This window comes from Ranitomeya imitator, chromosome 5 (genome assembly GCF_032444005.1).
Source record: "Ranitomeya imitator isolate aRanImi1 chromosome 5, aRanImi1.pri, whole genome shotgun sequence".
NCBI classification, from domain to species: Eukaryota; Metazoa; Chordata; class Amphibia; order Anura; family Dendrobatidae; genus Ranitomeya; species Ranitomeya imitator.
The window spans coordinates 90693558-90716767 of record NC_091286.1 but is presented as its reverse complement, the minus strand read 5'-3'; the positions used below and the strand labels follow the sequence as shown (position 1 = coordinate 90716767).

Below are 23210 nucleotides of genomic sequence, written 5' to 3'. Positions count from 1 at the left end.
CTCCTTAGTCTTGCCCAGGTAATAATTGCATCACCTGTGCAATGCAAAGGAAATCCTGAAAACATGACCTGTTGGTGGGCCTTGAGGACTGGAGTTGGGGACCCCTGTTTTAGCAAACTCAAAACAAGCCTTATAAATTTTGTGTGTAAGTAAATACTTTTTTTTCTGCTCATTCTTCTATAAAGACCACCTCTATGGAGTGTACGGCTTACTGTGGTCGTATAGACAGATACTCCATTCTCTTCTTGGGAACTCTGCAGCTCCTTCAGGGTTACCTTTGGTCTTTGTGCTTCCTCTATGATGAATGCCCTCTTTGCCAGGCTGCCCGTTTTGATGAGCGGCCCTCTCTTGGCAGGTTTGTGCCTCTTGCTTAATGTAGTTGCAGTCTCTGTGGCCTTTCAGAAAAGGTGTGTGTATATACTGACAGACCATGTAATACTTAGATTGCACTTACGGGGACTTCCATTCACTAACTAAGCACGTGAGTTATAAAGATAATTTCTTGCACCAGAAATGTTTAGGGGCTTCATAACAAAGAGTGAATACAGAAGCACATGCCAATTTCTAATTATTTTATCCCATAAATCTAATTTATGCCTATATTTTTCTTACTACACTTCACCAACTTACCGTAGGTTATTTAGTGCTGATGCATCACACACAAAAATAGTTAAACACCGGTTGTAATGTAGCAAAATGGGTAAAAGGCCAAGGGGTGAATACATTCGCAAGCCACTGTATGTAAAACCACACAGGCGGCTGTACATATATAGATCGCTGACAATCAGATCAGCCAGGCAGGGCTCTGTAAAGAAGCAGAGAAGGTAAATGACACACTTAGATTATCTTGCTGATAACACAGAAAGGTGGGGCTTGTCAGGAGCGCACAGGACAGGGAGGAGGGGTCTGCAGCACCGAGGTGAAGCAAGTGCTGCTGGGAAATTTAGTTTTAGCTGTTAACAATAGGACCTCTCATTTGATGCACCGAGGAGATAGATGGAAAAAAAAAAACAGAAATTTATAAGCAGCTCAATGTGTTTGATCTCTAATTTTCATGGTAAATGAACAACAGACCTACCGCTTCTGGGAGAAAGTGAGAGAGAATAAAATAAGATGTTTTTCAAATATATGTCATTAGTAAATCAGATGATTTCCCTTTAGTACCCTAAATCAATTTGCCTATTTTGTGATCCATAGAAAAGAATAAGAGAATCTATTCACCTATTTGTCTTACAAATTACAGGAGTTATCCTGGCAAAATAAAACTTTGCCAAGGTGACCGGATATGAGGAAAAAAAAACAACCTTGGTCATAATCATCTACTGCCACCTACCCGGATAAAGCATAGGCCGCCCCATCATATGCGCTGAGACAGGAAGTGCTGATGTCACCGTTCCACTAGCTGCTGGAACACTGCGCACTGTTGTTGACTGCAGCGGTCAGGTGACTGAGTACTACGTCATTATAAAATATCTAACTGTACGCTGCACAGGTCACCTGACATACTGCCGCCAATCACTGGTGCACTGATCCTTCTTCCCCCCACGTAGTACCTACGGCACTGAGGGTCTGGCACAGTTTGCATGGTGGCACAGGGAACCAACTGCTTCCTGTTCCACCTTTATATTCAATGGAATTTGTACCCTGACAGTGCAGATACAGGAGACATTGAGATGCCAGGTTGGTAGTGTTTTGCAGTACGCCACTGTGTCCACGAGTAGCCAAAGGGCCGTATGTTGCGTGAGGGACACATTTTGCTGAATCTGTTCTAGAGGAGACTATACACTGTGTGCAGAATTATTAGGCAAGTTGTATTTTAGAGGATTATTTTTATTATTGATCAACAACTATGTTCTCAATCAACCCAAAAAACTCATAAATATCAAAGCTTAATATTTTTGGAAGTTGGAGTGTTTTTTTTTTAGATTTGGCTATCTTAGGAGGATATCTGTTTGTGCAGGTAACTATTACTTAGCAGAATTATTATGCAATTTAATCAAAACCAAATATATTCCCATCTCACTTGTTTACTTCTAAATTTTGTGCAGTTATATTGGTTTACCTGGTGAAAATAAAGATTTCTGAAATGCAAAAACAACCACCCCAAAAATTAGTGACCAATATAGCCACCTTTCTTTATGATGACACTCAGCAGCCTCCATCCATAGATTCTGTCAGTTGCTTGATCTGATTACGACCAACATTGCGTGCAGCAGCCACCACAGCCTCCAGACACTGTTCTGAGAGGTGTACTGTTTTCCCTCCCTGTAGATCTCACATTTTATGAGGGACCACAGGTTCTCTATGGGGTTCAGATCAGGTGAACAATGGGGCCATGTCATTATTTTTTCTTCTTTGAGACCTCTAGTGGCCAGCCACGCTGTGGAGTAGTTGGAGGCATGTGATGGAGCATTGTCCTGCTTGAAAATCATGTTTTTCTTGAACTATACTGACTTCTTCCTGTACCACTGCTTGAAGTTGTCTTCCAGACACTGGCAGTAGGTCTGGGAGTTGAGCTTCACTCCATCCTCAACCCGAAAAGGTCCCACATGTTCATCTTTGATGATACCAGCCCATACCAGTACCCCACCTCCACCTTGCTGGCATTTGAGTCGGAGTGGAGCTCTCTGCCCTTTACTGATCCAGCCTCTGGCCCATTCATCTGGCCCATCAAGAGTCACTCTCATTTCATCAGTCCATAAAACCTTTGAAAAATCAGAATTAAGATATTTTTTGGCCCGGTCGTTTTTCTGCCTTCCTTACCTTGGCCATGTCCCTGAGTATCGCCCACCTTGTGCTTTTTGTTACTCCAGTAATATTGCAGCTCTAAATTATGGCAAAACTGGTGGCAAATGGCATCTTGGCAGCTTCACGCTTGATTTTCCTCAATTCATGGACAGTTATTTTGCGCCTTTTTTGCCCAACATGCTTCTTGCGACCCTGTTGGCTATTTGCCATGAAACGCTTGATTGTTCGGTGATCACGCTTCAAAAGTTTGGCAATTTCAAGACTGCTGCATCCCTCTGCAAGATATCTCACAATTTTTGACTTTTCAGTGCCCGTCAAATCTCTCTTCTGACCCATTTTGACAAAGGAAAGGAAGTTGCCTAATAATTATGCACACCTTATATAGGGTTTTGATGTCATTAGACAACACCCCTCCCCATTACAGAGATGCACATCACCTGATTTACTTAACTGGTAGTTGGCTCTCAAGCCTGACACAGCTTGAAGTAGGACAACATATATAAAAAGTATCATGTGATCAAAATACAACTTGCCTAATAATTCTGCACACAGTGTAGATACTTGTAAAGGGTTAATCTACAAAGGGACATGGCTGCTTCTGAATGGTTCATGAGTGTATCACTCAATGACCACCGCAGATAGATTGAGGAGCTAGAACAGTATTTGGCACCATAGCTTTTTCTTCTAACCTCCTGCAGCTCCATAATACACAAGAATCCAACTTCTATTGCTCGATCCAGCATGAGGACGGCAGAACAGATCTCCTGGGTGTATACATGCTGCACACTTCCAGTCTCTCCCAGCATGAGGACGGCAGAACAGATCTCCTGGGTGTATACATGCTGCACACTTCCAGTCTCTCCCTGCACAGTGCTATTTCCAGTCATTGAGGCAGGAAGTCTCAGAAATCTTTCAAGAAGTTTAGACCCTGGAGCCCAACTTTAGCCTCTGTTCCATATTTCTCAAAGTGCCATAGCTTTTATTACTAAATTATGGAGGGAATCTGTAAACTTTTATAAATATATTTATATTTTGGTCTTTAACCCCTTCATGACCCAGCCTATTTTGACCTTAAAGACCTTGCCGTTTTGTACAATTCTGACCAGTGTCCCTTTATGAGGTAATAACTCAGGAACGCTTCAACGGATCCTAGCGGTTCTGAGATTGTTTTTTCGTGACATATTGGGCTTCATGTTAGTGGTAAATTTAGGTCAATAAATTCTGCGTTTATTTGTGATAAAAACGGAAATTTGGCGAAAATTTTGAAAATTTCGCAATTTTCACATTTTGAATTTTTATTCTGTTAAACCAGAGAGATATGTGACACAAAATAGTTAATAAATAACATTTCCCACATGTTTACTTTACATCAGCACAATTTTGGAAACAAAATTTTTTTTTGTTAGGAAGTTATAAGGGTTAAAATTTGACCAGCGATTTGTCATTTTTACAACGAAATTTACAAAACCATTTTTTTTAGGGACCACCTCACATTTGAAGTCAGTTTGAGGGGTCTATATGGCTGAAAATACCCAAAAGTGACACCATTCTAAAAACTGCACCCCTCAAGGTACTCAAAACCACATTCAAGAAGTTTATTAACCCTTCAGGTGCTTCACAGCAGCAGAAGCAACATGGAAGGAAAAAATGAACATTTAACTTTTTAGTCACAAAAATTATCTTTTAGCAACAATTTTTTTATTTTCCCAATGGTAAAAGGAGAAACTGAACCACGAAAGTTGTTGTCCAATTTGTCCTGAGTACGCTGATACCTCATATGTGGGGGTAAACCACTGTTTGGGCGCACGGCAGGGCTTGGAAGGGAAGGAGCGCCATTTGACTTTTTGAATCAAAAATTGGCTGCACTCTTTAGCGGACACCATGTCACGTTTGGAGAGCCCCCGTGTGCCTAAAAATTGGAGCTCCCCCACAAGTGACCCCATTTTGGAAACTAGACCCCCCAAGGAACTTATTTAGATGCCTAGTGAGCACTTTAAACCCTCAGATGCTTCACAAATTGATCTGTAAAAATGAAAATACTTTTTTTTCAAAAAAAAATTCTTTTCGCCTCAATTTTTTCATTTTCACATGGGCAGTAGGATAAAATGGATCATAAAATTTGTTGGGCAATTTCTCCCGAGTACGCCGATACCTCATATGTGGGGGTAAACCACTGTTTGGGCACTCGGCAGGGCTCGGAAGGGAAGGCGCGCCATTTGACTTTTTGAATGGAAAATTAGCTCCAATTGTTAGCGGACACCATGTCGCGTTTGGAGAGCCCCTGTGTGCCTAAACATTGGAGCTCCCCCACAAGTGACCCCATTTTGGAAACTAGACCCCCCAAGGAACTTATCTAGATGCACATTGAGCACTTTAAACCCCCAGGTGCTTCACAGAAGTTTATAACGCAGAGCCATGAAAATAAAAAATAATTTTTCTTTCCTCAAAAATGAGTTTTTAGCCTGGAATTTCCTATTTTGCCAAGGATAATAGGAGAAATTGGACCCCAAATATTGTTGTCCAGTTTGTCCTGAGTACGCTGATACCCCATATGTGGGGGTAAACCACTGTTTGGGCGCACGGCAGGGCTCGGAAGGGATGGCATGCCATTTGGCTTTTTAAATGGAAAATTAGCTCCAATCATTAGCGGACACCATGTCACGTTTGGAGAGCCCCTGTGTGCCTAAACATTGGAGATCCCCCAGAAATGACCCAATTTTGGAAACTAGACCCCCAAAGGAACTAATCTAGATGTGTGGTGAGGACTTTGAACCCCCAAGTGCTTCACAGAAGTTTATAACGCAGAGCCATAAAAAAAAAAAAAATTATTTTCTCAAAAATGATCTTTTAGCCTGCAATTTTTTATTTTCCCAAGGGTAACAGGAGAAATTTGACCCCAAAAGTTGTTGTCCAGTTTCTCCTGAGTACGCTGATACCCCATATGTGGGGGTAAATCACTGTTTGGGCACATGCCGGGGCTCGGAAGTGAAGTAGTGACGTTTTGAAATGCAGACTTTGATGGAATGCTCTGTGGGCGTCACGTTGCGTTTGCAGAGCCCCTGATGTGGCTTAACAGTAGAAACCCCCCACAAGTGACCCCATTTTGGAAACTAGACCCCCAAAGGAACTTATCTAGATGTGTGGTGAGCACTTTGAACCCCCAAGTGCTTCATAGAAGTTTATAATGCAGAGCCGTGAAAATAATAAATACGTTTTCTTTCCTCAAAAATAATTATTTAGCCCAGAATTTTTTATTTTCCCAAGGGTAACAGGAGAAATTGGACCCCAATAGCTGTTGTCCAGTTTCTCCTGAGTACGCTGATACCCCATGTGTGGGGGTAAACCACTGTTTGGGCACACGTCGGGGCTCAGAAGGGAAGTAGTGACTTTTGAAATGCAGACTTTGATGGAATGGTCTGCGGGCGTCACATTGCGTTTGCAGAGCCCCTGGTGTGCCTAAACAGTAGAAACCCCCCACAAGTGACCCCATTTTAGAAACTAGACCCCCCAAGGAACTTATCTAGATATGTGGTGAGCACTTTGAACCCCCAAGTTCTTCACAGACGTTTACAACGCAGAGCCGTGAAAATAAAAAATCATTTTTCTTTCCTCAAAAATGATGTTTTAGCAAGCATTTTTTTAGATTTACAAGGGTAACAGGAGAAATTGGACCCCAGTAATTGTTGCGCAGTTTATCCTGAGTACACTGATACCCCATATGTGGGGGTAAACCACTGTTTGGGCACACTTCAGGATTTCCAGTGTTTTTTGTGCGGATTTCACCTGCGGATTCCTATTGAGGAACAGGTGTAAAAAGCCGCGGAATCCGCACAAAGAATTGACATGCTGCGGAAAATACAACGCAGCGTTTCCGCGCGGTATTTTCTGCACCATGGGCACAGCGGATTTGGTTTTTCATATGTTTACATGGTACTGTAAACCTGATGGAATACTGCTGCGAATCCGCAGCGGCCAATCCGCAGCCAAATCCGCACCGTGTGAACATAGCCTAATTCTAAAGGTATGTGCACACGCTGCAGAAAACGCTGCAGATCCGCAGCAGTTTCCCATGAGTTTACAGTTCAATGTAAACCTACGGGAAACAAAAATCGCTGTACACATGCTGCGGAAAAACTGCACGGAAACGCAGCGGTTTACATTCCGCAGCATGTCACTTCTTTGTGCGGATTCCGCAGCGGTTTTACAACTGCTCAAATAGAAAATCGCAATTGTAAAACCGCAGTGAAATGCGCAGAAAAAAACGCGGTAAATCCACCATAAATCCGCAGCGGTTTAGCACTGCGGATTTATCAAATCCGCAGCGGAAAAATCCGCAGAGGACCAGAATACGTGTGCACATACCGAAACCCTAACCCTAGCCCTAACCCTAACCCTAACCCTAGCCCTAACCCTAACCCTACCCCTAACCCTAACCCTATTCTAACATTAGCGGAAAAAAAAATTTTTCTTTATTTTTTTTATTGTCCCTACCTATGGGGGTGACAAAGGGGGGGGGTCATTTATTATTTTTTTTATTTTGATCACTGAGATAGATTATATCTCAGTGATCAAAATGCACTTTGGAACGAATCTGCCGGCCGGCAGATTCGGCGGGCGCACTGCGCATGCGCCCGCCATTTTGGAAGATGGCGGCGCCCAGGGAGAAGACGGACGGGACCCCGGCTGGATCGGTAAGTATGATGAGGTGGGGGGGGACCACGGGGGGGGGGAGGGATCGGAGCACGGGGGGGGGGGGGGGATCGGAGCACGGGGGGGGAGAATCAGAGCGCGGCAGGCGTGGAACGGAGCACGGGGGGCGTGGAACGGAGCACGGGGGGGCTAGAACGGAGCATGGGGGAGTGGAACGGAGCACGGGGGGGTGGATCTGAATGCAGGGGGGGGTGATTGGAGCACGGGGGGGTGATTGGAGCACGGGGGGAGCGGACAAGAGCACGTGGGGGAGCGGAGCACTGGATGGAGGGGAGCCGGAGCAGTGTACTGGCCAGATCGGGGGGCTGGGGGGGCGATCGGTGGGGTGGGGGCACACTAGTATTTCCAGCCTTGGCCGATGATATTGCAGCATCGGCCATGGCTGGATTGTAATATTTCACCCGTTATAATGGGTGAAATATTACAAATCGCTCTGATTGGCAGTTTCACTTTCAACAGCCAATCAGAGCGATCGTAGCCACGAGGGGGTGAAGCCACCTCCCCTGGGCTAAACTACCACTCCCCCTGTCCCTGCAGATCGGGTGAAATGGGAGTTAACCCTTTCACCCGATCTGCAGGGACGCGATCTTTCTGTGACACAGCATATGCGTCACAGGTCGGATTGGCACCGACTTTCATGACGCATACGCTGTCACAGGTCGGGAAGGGGTTAACCTTTATGAAGTTTCCCAGGAGATTATAGACCCTCTTTAAGTCTATAAGATTCTGACTGCTCAAAATAAATATAAAGCATACCACAATTTCTCTGCAGGACTTGAATCAAACAGAGAAGGAACAACTCCGGGAACGTGCCGAGTATCTCAAACAAAAAAGGGCGGAACTTATAGCACGGAAAGCTGATTCTAGGAAGGGAACCCAAAGCACTGAAGATCAGATGGAAAAGGCGTCCTGCTCAAGACAGGTAACATGATTTTAGTGGTAGTTATCAAAAGAAAATCTGTCCACTCCCAAATGTTCCTGAATACAACACAAAAATGGAGACCGGGCCAGAGTATCCAGCACAGTCAGCTGCCTCTGGAATTTTTATAACTGTTTTTTATATTTTGTAGCTACAAAAGGAGATGACTGAAGAGGAATTGAAGAACTTGCAGAAAAGGAAGCAACTTGCCGAAAAGCTTAAAGAGGAAGTGATTAACAAGTGAAGTCGCTACTGCTTTGTACATTCTTCCATTTATCTACTTGCCAAAGTGATTCATATACACATTCTGAAAGCCTTAATTAAAAAACGTAGTCATAAGCCCTAAATACATGGATTATGTAATAAATGGAGCAACCACCCCCAATATTTACAAAGGCTTAGATCCTTGCACGATATTCTCCCAATATGCTATTCATGCTCGATAGCTAGGAACACCTCTTGTCGGGAGAACTGTGTCCCAATTCAATATTTGCAAGGGTATATGCAGCCCATCTCCATTGTGGTCTCCTATATGAGCCGAATGTAGATGTCCCAGGTTGCTGAAGAGAGGTTATGGGGGCGAGAGGTAATTCAGACCACCTCCTATCAAAGCCATGGCAAAGCTTAGATGTTCCATAAATATATAAGGCAAGTGAGCCATTTTACTTGTTAAAGGCTGCCAAAATATGCATGTGTCTGTTTACAGAAAGAGAACTCGTACTTGTTAAAGCCCCATTAGGATGAGCTGCATGCTAACTTTTTTGATTTTTTTATTACTTGACTCCAATTCTTTGGAATTGCAAATGAAAGGTGGAATTTGGCTGCAGTTTACCTGAGCCACTCTCCCCTATGACTACACATGTACCTGTGTGCCCATCAGTTCAGCATTGCCAGCTGTGCATTGGGTGGATCCCAGTTTGTCTTACACACTAAGGTCGTGCCATGGAACTTACTAGTCACCAGCTGTTACATTGTAATGAATGGAACATGGACGTCTTACTCAACATAGAGTATCAGACATATCAGCTAGGGTTTAGCATATGGCTCAAAAAGCAATCCAGGGGAAAATGGTGTGCCCCATATCAGGCATGCATTAAATCAATGTTGATACTTGGATAGTCTTTGGCTATGTGCACACGTTGCGGATTAGGCTTATGAATTTCTGGTGCGGATTCTGCCTCTTCTGGCAGAAAACACCCCTGCGGATTTGTCGCGTTTTTTGTGCGCTTTTGCTGCGGTTTTCTTGCGGATTTGCTGCGTTTTTTTACCCCTGCGGTTTTCTATGGAATGGGTACAAAAATGCTGCAGATTCACAAAAAAGAAGTGACATGCTACTTCTTTTAAACCGCAGCGTTTCCGCAGCGGATTTTCCGCAAAGTGTGCACAGCATTTTTTTTTTCTCATTGATTTACATTCTACTGTAAATCAATTGCGGATCTGCAGCATTTCTGCACCTCAAAAAACGCTGCGGATCCGCAGAGAATCCGCAACGTGTGCACATACCCTTAGCTATAAGAGGGATAATTCCAGATTACGTTGTCTGACATATTGGTAGAACACTCAATAACATTTTAATTGGTTTGGATTCAACCTATGACCAGTGAGTAAAATGAGGTTTCCCTGGCTGTTCGACCACCGTCCTATAAACTCTCTGTGCTGGGAACAACCCTGCTTCATTCAAGTAGATGAGGTTATAATTCCTTGCACAGCGGGAGGTTAGGAGTAGTGCAGTGCAGCGGAAAAATCACTGAATGCTCCTAAAGGTTCCCATACACATTCCATGAGTCTGTGGTACCGGCCAGTTATCTGATGGGCATGGGGACCTCCTGACTCTTCCCAACAGATGATGTCAAAGGAGAGAAAGATGGGGCAGTTATATTTTTTTGTTTTCAAGAGTGTCTGGGAACAGCTTTCTCTCCTTAAAAAATGCATGGCTGAGACTAGTTGGGAGCGATAGCTGTTGAATGAACGTTGGTTCGGCAGATTGCTATCTTCAGTTTGTCCAGTTTAGAGATCAGTGGGGTTCCCAGCAGTTAGACCCTCCCAACCCAATGGTAGTCAGTCACATAATATAGTGAAAAAAAAAAAAAAATGTAGACTGGATGGGAGACTATTTCAATCAATACAGAAATCTCATACTCTGTAAAGCTCCTTTCCCAGAGTGATTGATGGCAAATCTCCATTATGAGCAATATAATCTAGTCAAAGTTCCTTTTATAACATATTCTATCACTGAAGGTCCAACATTGCTCCTCTGAGTGGGAACAAGTACGCATTGATTAGAGGGAAAGTCATATACAGTAATATTTTGATAAATGTTGTCATTCGGTAAATTTGAGCTAAGGCTGTGTGCACACATTGCAGTTTTAGTGTTTGATGCGTTTGTTTGTGCGGATTTGTGACAAAACAAGAAGCAAAACCTGATGCCAGCAAAGTGAATGAGAAACCTGAAGTGTCATGGACACATTGAGTATTTTTGACTTCAAGATTTGGTGCAGCAAATAATCTGCTGCATGTCAGTTCTCTGTGCGTTTTTCCCCATTGACCTAACCCCAATCAAAAACACAGGGAAAAATGTAGAAAAAACATGACCCCTTGCATTTTTTTATTTAGTAGATATGTATTTTTTTTTCTACTTTTGATGACATAGATTGTATATGCACAAAAGCAATAAATCTACAGCAAACTGTAATGGAGTGGCTTTTTTATGTTCACCTAGATTTTCTTGTACTTTAAAGCAGATTCCACAATTTAAAACTATAACCGTTTATAAATGGGTATGACCTGAGAAGACTGGTGTACAATATACTGAAAAAACAGAAAATACATTGCAAGGGTGTGGTGGAGAAAAGAACAACTGGGTTTTAAAGGGAACGTGTCACCTCCCCCAGGCGGTTTTAACTAAAAGAGCCACCTTGTGCAGCACTAATGCTGCATTCTGTCAAGGTGGCTCTTTTAGTTCTGGTCCCTGCAAACGCTGAAATATTCGCTTTTATAATGTGTCAGGGGGGCATGTCTTTTCCCCCCTGACACAAACTTCTCTCAGCCGTCACTCAGGGCCTCCATGCGCCTCCTCCATTTCCTTCCTGAACGTTCCCGGCGCTGTAAGTTTTTTTTTTTTTTTCTTTTTCAGGCATGCGCAGTTTGCGCTGTCCTTCGAACTTACAGCGCAGGCGCCGGGGACGTTCAGGAAGGAAATGGAGGAGGCGCATGGAGGCCCTGAGTGACAGCCGGGAGGCGTATGTCAGGGGGGAAAAAAAAACATGCCACCCTGACAAATTCAGGTATGATGGGCACAGTATAAAAGCGATTTATTTCAGCGTTTGCAGGGACCACAACTAAAAGAGCCACCTTGACAGAATGCAGCATTAGTGCTGCACAAGGTGGCTCTTTTAGTTAAAAACGCCTGGGGGTGGTGACAGGTTCCCTTTCACATTGTTCATTGTGTAGACAAAAATTATTCTTCACATCTGTATGATTAAAGCCATACCAATCTTCTAAAGGGTATTTTTTATGATTTTTTTTTACATTGCTTAAAATACATTACTCAAAAAAAGTTAGGGATATTTGGCACTGTGAAGAAATTTCAAGATGAACCTAAAATGTACTCTAACCTTTTCATGTGAACTTAATGTGACCTTCTCTAAACTTGTCCAACGGTTTCAGTACTTTTTGTATAACTTGCCATAAGGGGATTGATGGGAAAATCCCCCAAAGGTTTTTGATCTTTGAATTGACCAATAAATGTAGGGCTTCAATTAGAAATTTTCCTCCTCCTCATGATTTCACACTTTGACATTATGAGACCAAGACGACATCTAAGGCTACTTTCACACTTCCGTCGTTTTGGAGAAAAAATGCATCCTGCAAAGTTGCTTGCAGGATACGTTTTTTCACCTTAGACTTGCATTAGCGACGTATGGCCACACGTCGCATCCATCGTGCGACGGATGCGTCATGTTTTGGCGGACCGTCGGCACAAAAAACGTTCAATGTAACGTTTTTTTGTGCGACGTGTCCGCCATTTTCGACCGCGCATGTGCGGCCGAAACGCTGCCCCCTCCTCCCCGCTCATCACAATGGGCAGCGGTTGCGTTGTAAAACTGCATCCACTGCCCACGTTGTGCTTTAGCACAACGTCCATCGGGCCGACGGTTTGCGATGGCCCTGTACCGATGGAAGTGTGAAAGTAGCCTTACAAACAATTGATCAACAGTACCTCGCCATTGTGAGGCATCAAGCAGGATGTTCTCAGATGGAAGTGGCCACTAAGCTTAGTGTCACCAATGGGTTCAATAGAGATACAAGTGACAAAAAGGCCACATCCCTCCCCCCCCACTGATGACTACTTCATTGTGAACAATGCCTGTTGAACCGAATGTTGAATGCCACACAACTCCAGGCACGTTTAAAGGTGAGAGGCACCGAAGTGTCACATCAGATCATTCAAACCCGTTTACATCAGCGTGGTCATGCTAGATAGCCTGCAAGGGTACCTGACCACACCACCAGGCCGAGGCATCATTGTTTTGCATCTATGCTTGACGAAGGACCAGTGGGCCTCAGTGCTGTTCACTGATGAATGTCAATTCACGCTGAGTAGAAATTATGGCTGCCAACAGTGTTGGAGACGAGCGATATGCATCAGCCACTGTTGTCACTAGACGAGTCTGTGGTGGTGATGTTACAGTGTGGGCAGATGTGTCTAGCAAATACAGAACTGCCCTACACTTTTGTGACAAGCCTCTACTACTTTATTGGCATCAGTAATCCAATAATTGGGCATCTGCAAGAACACAGGCCTAATTTCAGCTTCAGGGGCAAAAATGCTCCAGCTAATCAGGGTTGCATCATTAGGGAACGTCAGCTGGCGATCTGGGTACATCAAAGGGAGTGGCCTGTACTTTCTCCAGACCTGAATCCTAGAGAAAACCTATTGGATCAGCTGAGTTCCCATGGCTCAGAACTCTGTACCCCAGAACCTCAATGACCTGAGGGCCATCCTTTAAGAGTGGGATGCCATGCTTCAGCAGACAATAACTCAACTTGTGAACGGCACGAGAACGTTGTTGTCCAGCTGTGATTAATTCTCAAGGTCATATGCCAGGTTATTGAGACATTGACATTTTTAGTCGGGGGTATACCAACCATGGTTCTTGACTTTTGTTTTAATAAATTGTTTGAGATGAGGAAATCACCATTGCATCCTTCTACTGAAATTCCTTACTTTCATGATAAAATATCACTGTAGCGTGAACATTTTCCATATATTTCACCTGAAAGCCAAATATCCCTACATTTTTGTGAGTGGTGTAGTTTGGTTTGTGTTGCCATTTTACTGTCAATGGAGCTGCATGAGGGCATGATTTTTTTGCTACCATTTGCTGGTACTTTTTGATTGCTTGGTATAACATTTTTGGTGGAGTTGCAGTGACTGAACAATTGCAGTTTTAGCACTGATTTTGTTTTCTCCTTTACTGTTCAAGTTATAGTTATGACAAATAAGACTTTGCTATATCAAATTAGCTTTTTTTTTTTTTCTTCATGGCAATTTGAACTTGGAACTGCATTTGTCTGAGCACTTTTCTATGTACTACAACACCTTTATATCATCAAGTTTGTGAATACTTCAGAAAACTCAATTTCTATATTGATCTAAAACTACATCAGATTTTCCCACAAGTCCTAAAAGTAGATATAGGGATTAGACTATTTATATTCTTTTACAAATATTATACTTTGGGGGACATGTGATAATGTATGGGAACCTTTAGGATTTAGAAAATTTGAAGGTGAAATTAGAATCTGTTTTTTCATATCAGTGGGATGAAAATATGGTGAAAGTTGACCAGTTATTTAAAAAGAAAAAGGGATCGATCAAAGTCCGATCTTCACAATTTATGGAAGTGTATTGAGGCAGGAATAAAAGATTTCTGAGGACCACAGAAAACAGATTGTTGATGCTCATTAGAGTGGAAATGCTACATAATCTCTATAGTGAGTGGACTCCTCCAATCCTGTTCGTGTACAAAGCCCATTAATTACTTTCCCACAATCAATAGTAAAGCAAGGAGTTTACTTTTGTGCAAGGTCACAAATAAACCCAAAAGTAAAGGCTAGCTAAAATGAGAGGCCTTTGGCCGGCTTCACACTCAGCGTATGAAAATACGGTCCGTATATTACGTCCGTAATACGCTGAAATGTCCCGAAAATAGTGGTCCGTAGCTCCTCCGTAGGCAGGGTGTGTCAGCGTTTTTTGCGCATGGCATCCTCCGTATGTAATCCGTATGGCATCCGTACTGCGTGGTTTTCTCGCAGGCTTGCAAAACCAACATACCACTATAGAAGTGATCCACCGTGTACGGGCAGCACGGTGGCGCAGTGGTTAGCACAGCAGCCTTGCAGCGCTACAAACATCTGCAAAGAGTTTGTATGTTCTCTCCGTGTTTGCGTGGGTTTCCTCCGGGCACTCCGGTTTCCTCCCACATTCCAAAGACATACTGATAGGAATTCTAGATTGTGAGCCCAATCGGGGACATTGATGATAATGTGTGCAAAAACTGTAAAGCGCTGCGGAATATGTTGGCGCTATATAAAAATAAAGATTATTATTATTATTATTATGTGTCCCAAAAAGAAAAAAAAAAAAATATATACATACTGTGTATATATATATATATATATATATATATATATATATATATATATATATATATATATATATATATATATATATATATATATATATGTGTATGTCAGTAGACACATATATGTATATATATTAATATTTTTTCCAGCGCTATACAGCTTGAAAGCCGGTAATTCAATTACCGGCTTTTTCTTTCTCCTTCCTAAAACCCGACATGATTTGAAACATGGTTTACATACAGTAAACCATGTCTTCTCTCCATTTTTTTTTTGCAGATTCCACACTACTAATGTCAGTAGTGTGTATCTGCAAAACTTGGCCGTTCTAGCTCTTAAAATAAAGGGTTAAATGGCGGAAAAAATTGGCGTGGGCTCCTGGGAGCTTTCTAGGTAAGTTCCCACGATCTATGAACATCCAGCAGAGGGCGCCTCACCGCAAATGAAGCTAAATATAGATCATTGATCTATATTTAGCCTCATTCCCCGGGGTTTTGCAGCAAGGAGCAGCATTGCATTAGCGGAACTCCTTGCTGCAAAATGTTTTAACCCCTTCAGAAGGATTTACATCGTTGGACGTTACAGATCTGCGGAGGGTAAGTATATTGTTGGTTTATTATGTTTTTTTACTTACAGAACGAGGGTCTTCAGTGACTGGATTGGGCGTAGAATAAAATACTCCAACAACCATTGTTTTTATTTCATTAAAATAATTTTAAATAATGTGTTTGTGTTTTATTTAACCCTTTACTACAATTGGATTAATAATGGATAGGTGTCATAATTGACGCCTCTCCATTATTAATTAGGCTTAATGTCACCTTACAATAGCAAGGTGGCATTAACCCTTCATTACCCCATATCCCACCGCTACACGGGAATGGGAAGAGAGTGGCCAAGTGCCAGAATAGGCGCATCTTACAGATGTGCCTTTTCTGGGGTGGCTGGGGGCAGATATTTTTAGCCGGGGGGGGGCCAATAACCGTGGACCCTCTCCAGGCTATTAATATCTGCCCTCAGTCACTGGCTTTACTACTCTGGCGGAGAAAATTGCACGGGAGCCCACGCCAATTTTTTCCGCCATTTAACCCTTTATTTTAAGAGCAAGAACGGCCAAATTTTGCAGATACACACTACTGACATTAGTAGTGTGGAATCTGCAAAAAAAATGGAGAGAAGACATGGTTTACTGTATGTAAACCATGTCTCAAATCATGTCGGGTTTAGGAAGGAGAAAGAAAAAGCCGGTAATTGAATTACCGGCTTTCAAGCTGTATAGCGCTGGAATAAATATTAATATATATACATATATGTGTCTCACTGATATATATATATATATATATATATATATATATATATATATATATATATATATATATATATATATATATATATATATATATATATATATATATATATATATATATATATATATATATTCCTATTCTATGTGTACACATTTATTCTACCTATTGGACTGGAAGCTGTCAGTGTGATTTTACTGTACACCTCACTGAATTACCGGCTTTTCTCTCTAACAGCGCTGCGTATTTCTCGCAAGTCACACTGCTGGTCCGTGTGTAATCCGTATTTTTCACGCTTCCATAGACTTTCATTGGCGTATTTCTTGCGCAGTACGGTGACAAACGCAGCATGCTGCGATTTTGTACGGCCGTAGAAAGCCGTATAATACTGATCAGTAAAATACGGCAGATAGGAACAGGGGCATAGAGAATAATTGTGCCGTATTTTTTGCGAGTTTTACGGACGTAGTTTCTGCGCTCTTACGTCCGTAAAACTCGCAAGTGTGAAGCCGGCCTTTAGTTGTATAATAGTCTTGAGTCCATTATCAGGAAGACACGGAGCAGCAATGGTGTGCATGGCAGAAAGGCCACTGCTCTCTCGCAAACCAGACGAGCAGCAATGTTTTTAGAGATTACCTGAAGCCTATTGGAACAACATTTGGATCCTAAAGAGTTTGTTTAACCCCTTAATGACCAGAGGTATGTTTGGTTTTGCATTTTCATTTTTTGCTCCCCTTCAGAGCCATAACTTTATTTTTTGGTGAAAATGGCCATGCGAGGGCTTGTTTTTTGCAGGGCAAGTTGTACTTTTGAAGCTGGAAAAAAGGTAAAAAAAAAAGAAAATTCCAAGTGCAGTGAAATTGCAAAAAAAAAAAAAATGCAGTTTCACATTTTTTTTTTTACTAGGTTCACTAAATGCTAAAACTGACCTGTCATAATTCTCCAGGTCATTACGAGTTCATAGACACCAAACATGTCTAGGTTTTTTTTTTAATCTACGTAGTGAAAAAAAAAATTCCAAAGTTTGTTTAACCCCTTCCCGACCCATGACGCCACGTAGGCGTCATGAAAGTCGGTGCCAATCCGACCCATGACGCCTATGTGGCGTCATGGAAAGATCGCGTCCCTGCAGATCGGGTGAAAGGGTTAACTCCCATTTCACCCGATCTGCAGGGACAGGGGGAGTGGTAGTTTAGCCCAGGGGGGGTGGCTTCACCCCCTCGTGGCTACGATCGCTCTGATTGGCTGTTGAAAGTGAAACTGCCAATCAGAGCGATTTGTAATATTTCACCTATTATAACGGGTGAAATATTACAATCCAGCCATGGCCGATGCTGAAATATCATCGGCCATGGCTGGAAATACTAATGTGCCCCCACCCCACCCCACCGATCGCCCCCCCAGCCCCCCGATCCGGCCGGTACACTGCTCCGGCACCCCTCCGTCCTGTGCTCCGCTCCCCCCCGTGCTCTTGTCCGCTCCCCCCGTGCTCCAATCACCCCCCCGTGCTCCAATCACCCCCCCCTGCACTCCGATCCACCCCCCCCGGTGCTCCGTTCCACCCCCCGTGCTCCATTCCAGCCCCCCCGTGCTCCGTTCCACCCCCCCGTGCTCCGTTCCACCCCTCCCGCGCTCCGATTCCCCCCCCCGTGCTCCGATCCCCCCCCCCGTGGTCCCCCCCCACCCCATCATACTTACCGATCCCGCCGGGGTCCCGTCCGTCTTCTCCCTGGGCGCCGCCATCTTCCAAAATGGCGGGCGCATGCGCAGTGCGCCCGCCGAATCTGCCGGCCGGCAGATTCGTTCCAAAGTGCATTTTGATCACTGAGATAGATTATATCTCAGTGATCAAAATAAAAAAAATAATAAATGACCCCCCCCCTTTGTCACCCCCATAGGTAGGGACAATAAAAAAAAAATAAATTTTTTTTTCCCACTAATGTTAGAATAGGGTTAGGGTTAGGGTTTCGGTATGTGCACACGTATTCTGGTCCTCTGCGGATTTTTCCGCTGCGGATTTGATAAATCCGCAGTGCTAAACCGCTGCGGATTTATGGCGGATTTACCGCGTTTTTTTCTGCGCATTTCCCTGCGGTTTTACAACTGCGATTTTCTATTGGAGCAGTTGTAAAACCGCTGCGGAATCCGCACAAAGAAGTGACATGCTGCGGAATGTAAACCGCTGCGTTTCCGTGCAGTTTTTCCGCAGCATGTGTACAGCGATTTTTGTTTCCCGTAGGTTTACATTGAACTGTAAACTCATGGGAAACTGCTGCGGATTCGCAGCGTTTTCCGCAGCGTGTGCACATACCTTTAGAATTAGGCTATGTGCACACTGTGCGGATTTGGCTGCGGATCCGCAGCGGATTGGCTGCTGCGGATTCGCAGCAGTGTTCCATCAGGTTTACAGTACCATGTAAACATATGAAAAACCAAATCCGCTGTGCCCATGGTGCGGAAAATACCGCGCGGAAACGCTGCGTTGTATTTTCCGCAGCATGTCAATTCTTTGTGCGGATTCCGCAGCGTTTTACACCTGTTCCTCAATAGGAATCCGCAGGTGAAATCCGCACAAAAAACACTGGAAATCCGCGGAAAATCCGCAGGTAAAACGCAGTGCCTTTTACCCGCGGATTTTTCAAAAATGGTGCGGAAATATCTCACACGAATCCGCAACGTGGGCACATAGCCTTAGGGTTAGGGTTGGAATTAGGGTTGTGGTTAGGGTTGTGATTAGGGTTATGGCTACAGTTGGGATTAGGGTTAGGGGTGTGGGGGGGTTAGTGTTGGAGGTAGAATTGAGGGGTTACCACTGTTTAGGCACATCAGGGGTCTCCAAACGCAACATGGCGCCACCATTGATTCCAGCCAATCTCGTATTCAAAAAGTCAAATGGTGCTCCCTCACTTCCGAGCCCTGACGTGTGCCCAAACAGTGGTTTACCCCCACATATGGGGTACCAGCATACTCAGGACAAACTGCGCAACAATTACTGGGGTCCAATTTCTCCTGTTACCCTTGTGAATCTAAAAAAATGCTTGCTAAAACATAATTTTTGAGGATTCATAATTTTCACGGCTCTGCGTTGTAAACGTCTGTGAAGCACTTGGGGGTTCAAAGTGCTCACCACATATCTAGATAAGTTCCTTGGGGGGTCTAGTTTCTAAAATGGGGTCACTTGTGGGGGTTTCTACTGTTTAGGCACACCAGGGGCTCTGCAAACGCAACGTGACACCCGCAGACCATTCCATCAAAGTCTGCATTTCAAAAGTCACTACTTCCCTTCTGAGCCCCGACGTGTGCCCAAACAGTGGTTTACCCCCACTCATGGGGTATCAGCGTACTCAGGAGAAACTGGACAACAACTTTTGGGTTGTTTTGGGTCTGTAACCCTTGGGAAAATAAAAAATTCTCGGCTAAATAATTATTTTTGAGGAAAGAAAACGTATTTATTATTTTCACGGCTCTGCATTATAAACTTCTATGAAGCACTTGGGGGTTCAAAGTGCTCACCACACATCTAGATAAGTTCCTTTGGGGGTCTAGTTTCCAAAATGGGGTCACTTGTGGGGGGTTTCTACTGTTATGCCACATCAGGGGCTCTGCAAACGCAACGTGACGCCCACAGAGCATTCCATCAAAGTCTGCATTTCAAAACGTCACTACTTCACTTCCGAGCCCCGGCATGTGCCCAAACAGTGATTTACCCCCACATATGGGGTATCAGCGTACTCAGGAGAAACTGGACAACAACTTTCGGGGTCAAATTTCTCCTGTTACCCTTGGGAAAATAAAAAATTGCAGGCTAAAAGATCATTTTTGAGAAAATAATTTTTTTTTTTTTTTTCATGGCTCTGCGTTATAAACTTCTGTGAAGCACTTGGGGGTTCAAAGTCCTCACCACACATCTAGATTAGTTCCTTTGGGGGTCTAGTTTCCAAAATGGTGTCATTTCTGGGGGATCTCCAATGTTTAGGCACACAGGGGCTCTCCAAACGCGACATGGTGTCCGCTAACAATTGGAGCTAATTTTCCATTCAAAAAGTCAAATGGCGCGCCTTCCCTTCCGAGCCCTGCCGAGTGCCCAAACAGTGGTTTACCCCCACATATGAGGTATCGACGTACTCGGGAGAAATTGCCCAACAAATTCTATGATCCATTTTATCCTACTGCCCATGTGAAAATGAAAAAATTGAGGCGAAAAGAATTTTTTTGTGAGAAAAAAGTACTTTTTCATTTTTACAGATCAATTTGTGAAGCACCTGAGGGTTTAAAGTGCTCACTAGGCATCTAAATAAGTTCCTTGGGGGGTCTTGTTTCCAAAATGGGGTCACTTGTGGGGGAGCGCCAATGTTTAGGCACACAGGAGCTATCCAAACGCGACATGGTGTCCGCTAACGATGAAAATAATTTTTCATTCAAAAAGTCAAATGGCGCTCCTTCCCTTCCGAGCCTTACCATGTGCCCAAACAGTGGTTTACCCCCACATGTGAGGTATTGGTGTACTCAGGAGAAATTGCCCAACACATTTTGGGATCCATTTTATCCTGTTGCCCATGTGAAAATGAAAAAATTGAGGCTAAAAGAATTTTTTTGTGAAAAAAAAGTACTTTTTCATTTTTACGGATCAATTTGTGAAGCACCTGGGAGTTCAAAGTGCTCACTATGCATCTAGATAAGTTCCTTGGGGCGTCTAGTTTCCAAAATGGGGTCACTTGTGGGGGAGCTCCAATTTTTAGGCACACGGGTGCTCTCCAAACGTGACATGGTGTCCGCTAAAGAGTGGAGCCAATTTTTGATTCAAAAAGTCAAATGGCGCTCCTTCCCTTCCAAGCCCTGCCGTGCGCCCAAACAGTGGTTTACCCCCACATATGAGGTATCAGCGTACTCAGGACAAATTGCACAAAAACTTTCGTGGTTCAGTTTCTCCTTTTACCATTGGGAAAATAAAAAAATTGTTGCTAAAAGATAATTTTTGTGACTAAAAAGTTAAATGTTCATTTTTTCCTTCCATGTTGCTTCTGCTGCTGTGAAGCCCCTGAAGGGTTAATAAACTTCTTGAATGTGGTTTTGAGTACCTTGAGGGGTGCAGTTTTTAGAATGGTGTCACTTTTGGGTATTTTCAGCCATATAGACCCCTCAAACTGACTTCAAATGTGAGGTGGTCCCTAAAAAAAATGGTTTTGTAAATTTCGTTGTAAAAATGACAAATCGCTGGTCAAATTTTAACCCTTATAACTTCCTAACAAAAAAAAATTTTGTTTCCAAAATTGTGCTGATGTAAAGTAAACATGTGGGAAATGTTATTTATTAACTATTTTGTGTCACATATCTCTCTGGTTTAACAGAATAAAAATTCAAAATGTGAAAATTGCGAAATTTTCAAAATTTTCGCCAAATTTCCGTTTTTATCACAAATAAACGCAGAATTTATTGACCTAAATTTACCACTAACATGAAGCCCAATATGTCACGAAAAAACAATCTCAGAACCGCTAGGATCCGTTGAAGCGTTCCTGAGTTATTACCTCATAAAGGGACACTGGTCAGAATTGCAAAAAACGGCAAGGTCTTTAAGGTCAAAATAGGCTGGGTCATGAAGGGGTTAAAAACAAACAAAAAAACATTTTCCGATAGCTATAGCATCTCCATTTTTTGTGATCTTGGTTTGGGTGAGGGCTTATTTTTTGCGCACTGAGCTGACTTTAGAGATACCATTTTGGTGCAATAACGGGCGATCAAAAGATCGTATCTGCATTTTAATGCAATGTTGCAGCTACCAAAAAAAATTTAATTTCGGTGTTTTGATTTTTCTTCTTGTGCAATTAACCCCTTAAGCCCCGAGGGTGGTTTGCACGTTAATGACCGGGCCAATTTTTACAATTCTGACCACTGTCCCTTTATGAGGTTATAACTCTGGAACGCTTCAACGGATCTTGGCGATTCTGACATTGTTTTCTCGTGACATATTGTACTTCATTTTAGTAGTAACATTTATTCGATATAACTTGCGTTTATTTGTGAAAAAAACGGAAATTTGGCGAAAATTTTGAAAATTTCGCAATTTTCCAACTTTAAATTTTTATGCCCTTAAATCACAGAGATATGTCACGCAAAATACTTAATAAGTAACATTTCCCACATGTCTCCTTTACATCAGCACAATTTTGGAACCAAAATTTTTTTTTGTTAGGGAGTTATAAGGGTTCAAAGTTGACCAGCAATTTCTCATTTTTACAACACCATTTTTTTTTAGGGACCACATCTCATTTGATGTCATTTTGAGGGGTCTATATGATAGAAAATACCCAAGTGTGACACCATTCTAAAAACTGCACCCCTCAAGGTGCTCAAAACCACATTCAAGAAGTTTATTAACCCTTCAGGGGTTTCACAGGAATTTTTGGAATGTTTAAATAAAAATGAATATTTAACTTTTTTTCACACAAAATTTATTTCAGCTCCAATTTGTTTTATTTTACCAAGGGTAACAGGATAAAATGGATGCCAAACATTGTTGTACAATCTGTACTGAGTACGCTGATACCCCATATGTGGGGGTAAACCACTGTTTGGGCGCATGGCAGAGCTCGGAAGGGAAGGAGCGCCATTTGACTTTTAAATGCAAAATTGACAGGAATTGAGATGGGACACCATGTTGCGTTTGGAGAGCCACTGATGTGCCTAAACATTGAAACCCCCCACAAGTGACACCATTTTGGAAAGTAGACACCCTAAGGAACTTATCTAGATGTGTGGTGACCACTTTGACCCACCAATTGCTTCACAGAAGTTTATAATGCAGAGCCGTAAAAATAAAAAATCATATTTTTTCACAAAAATGATCTTTTCGCCCCCAATTTTTTATTTTCCCAAGAGTAAGA

At 42.9% G+C, this 23210-nt stretch overlaps 1 protein-coding gene across 2 annotated transcripts in view; it reads left to right on the top strand.

Annotated features, from left to right (window-relative positions):
* CFAP36 (cilia and flagella associated protein 36) overlaps positions 1-11069 on the top strand; it is a 62296-nt gene extending 51227 nt beyond the window's left edge. For both annotated transcript variants that reach the window (XM_069768923.1, XM_069768922.1), the window contains exons 9-10: positions 8231-8380; positions 8529-11069. In XM_069768923.1, the coding sequence (XP_069625024.1) occupies positions 8231-8380; positions 8529-8621 (243 nt within the window). In that variant the 3' untranslated portion in view covers positions 8622-11069. The remainder of the gene's footprint in view (positions 1-8230; positions 8381-8528) is intronic.
* The last annotated feature ends 12141 nt before the right edge of the window (positions 11070-23210 follow it).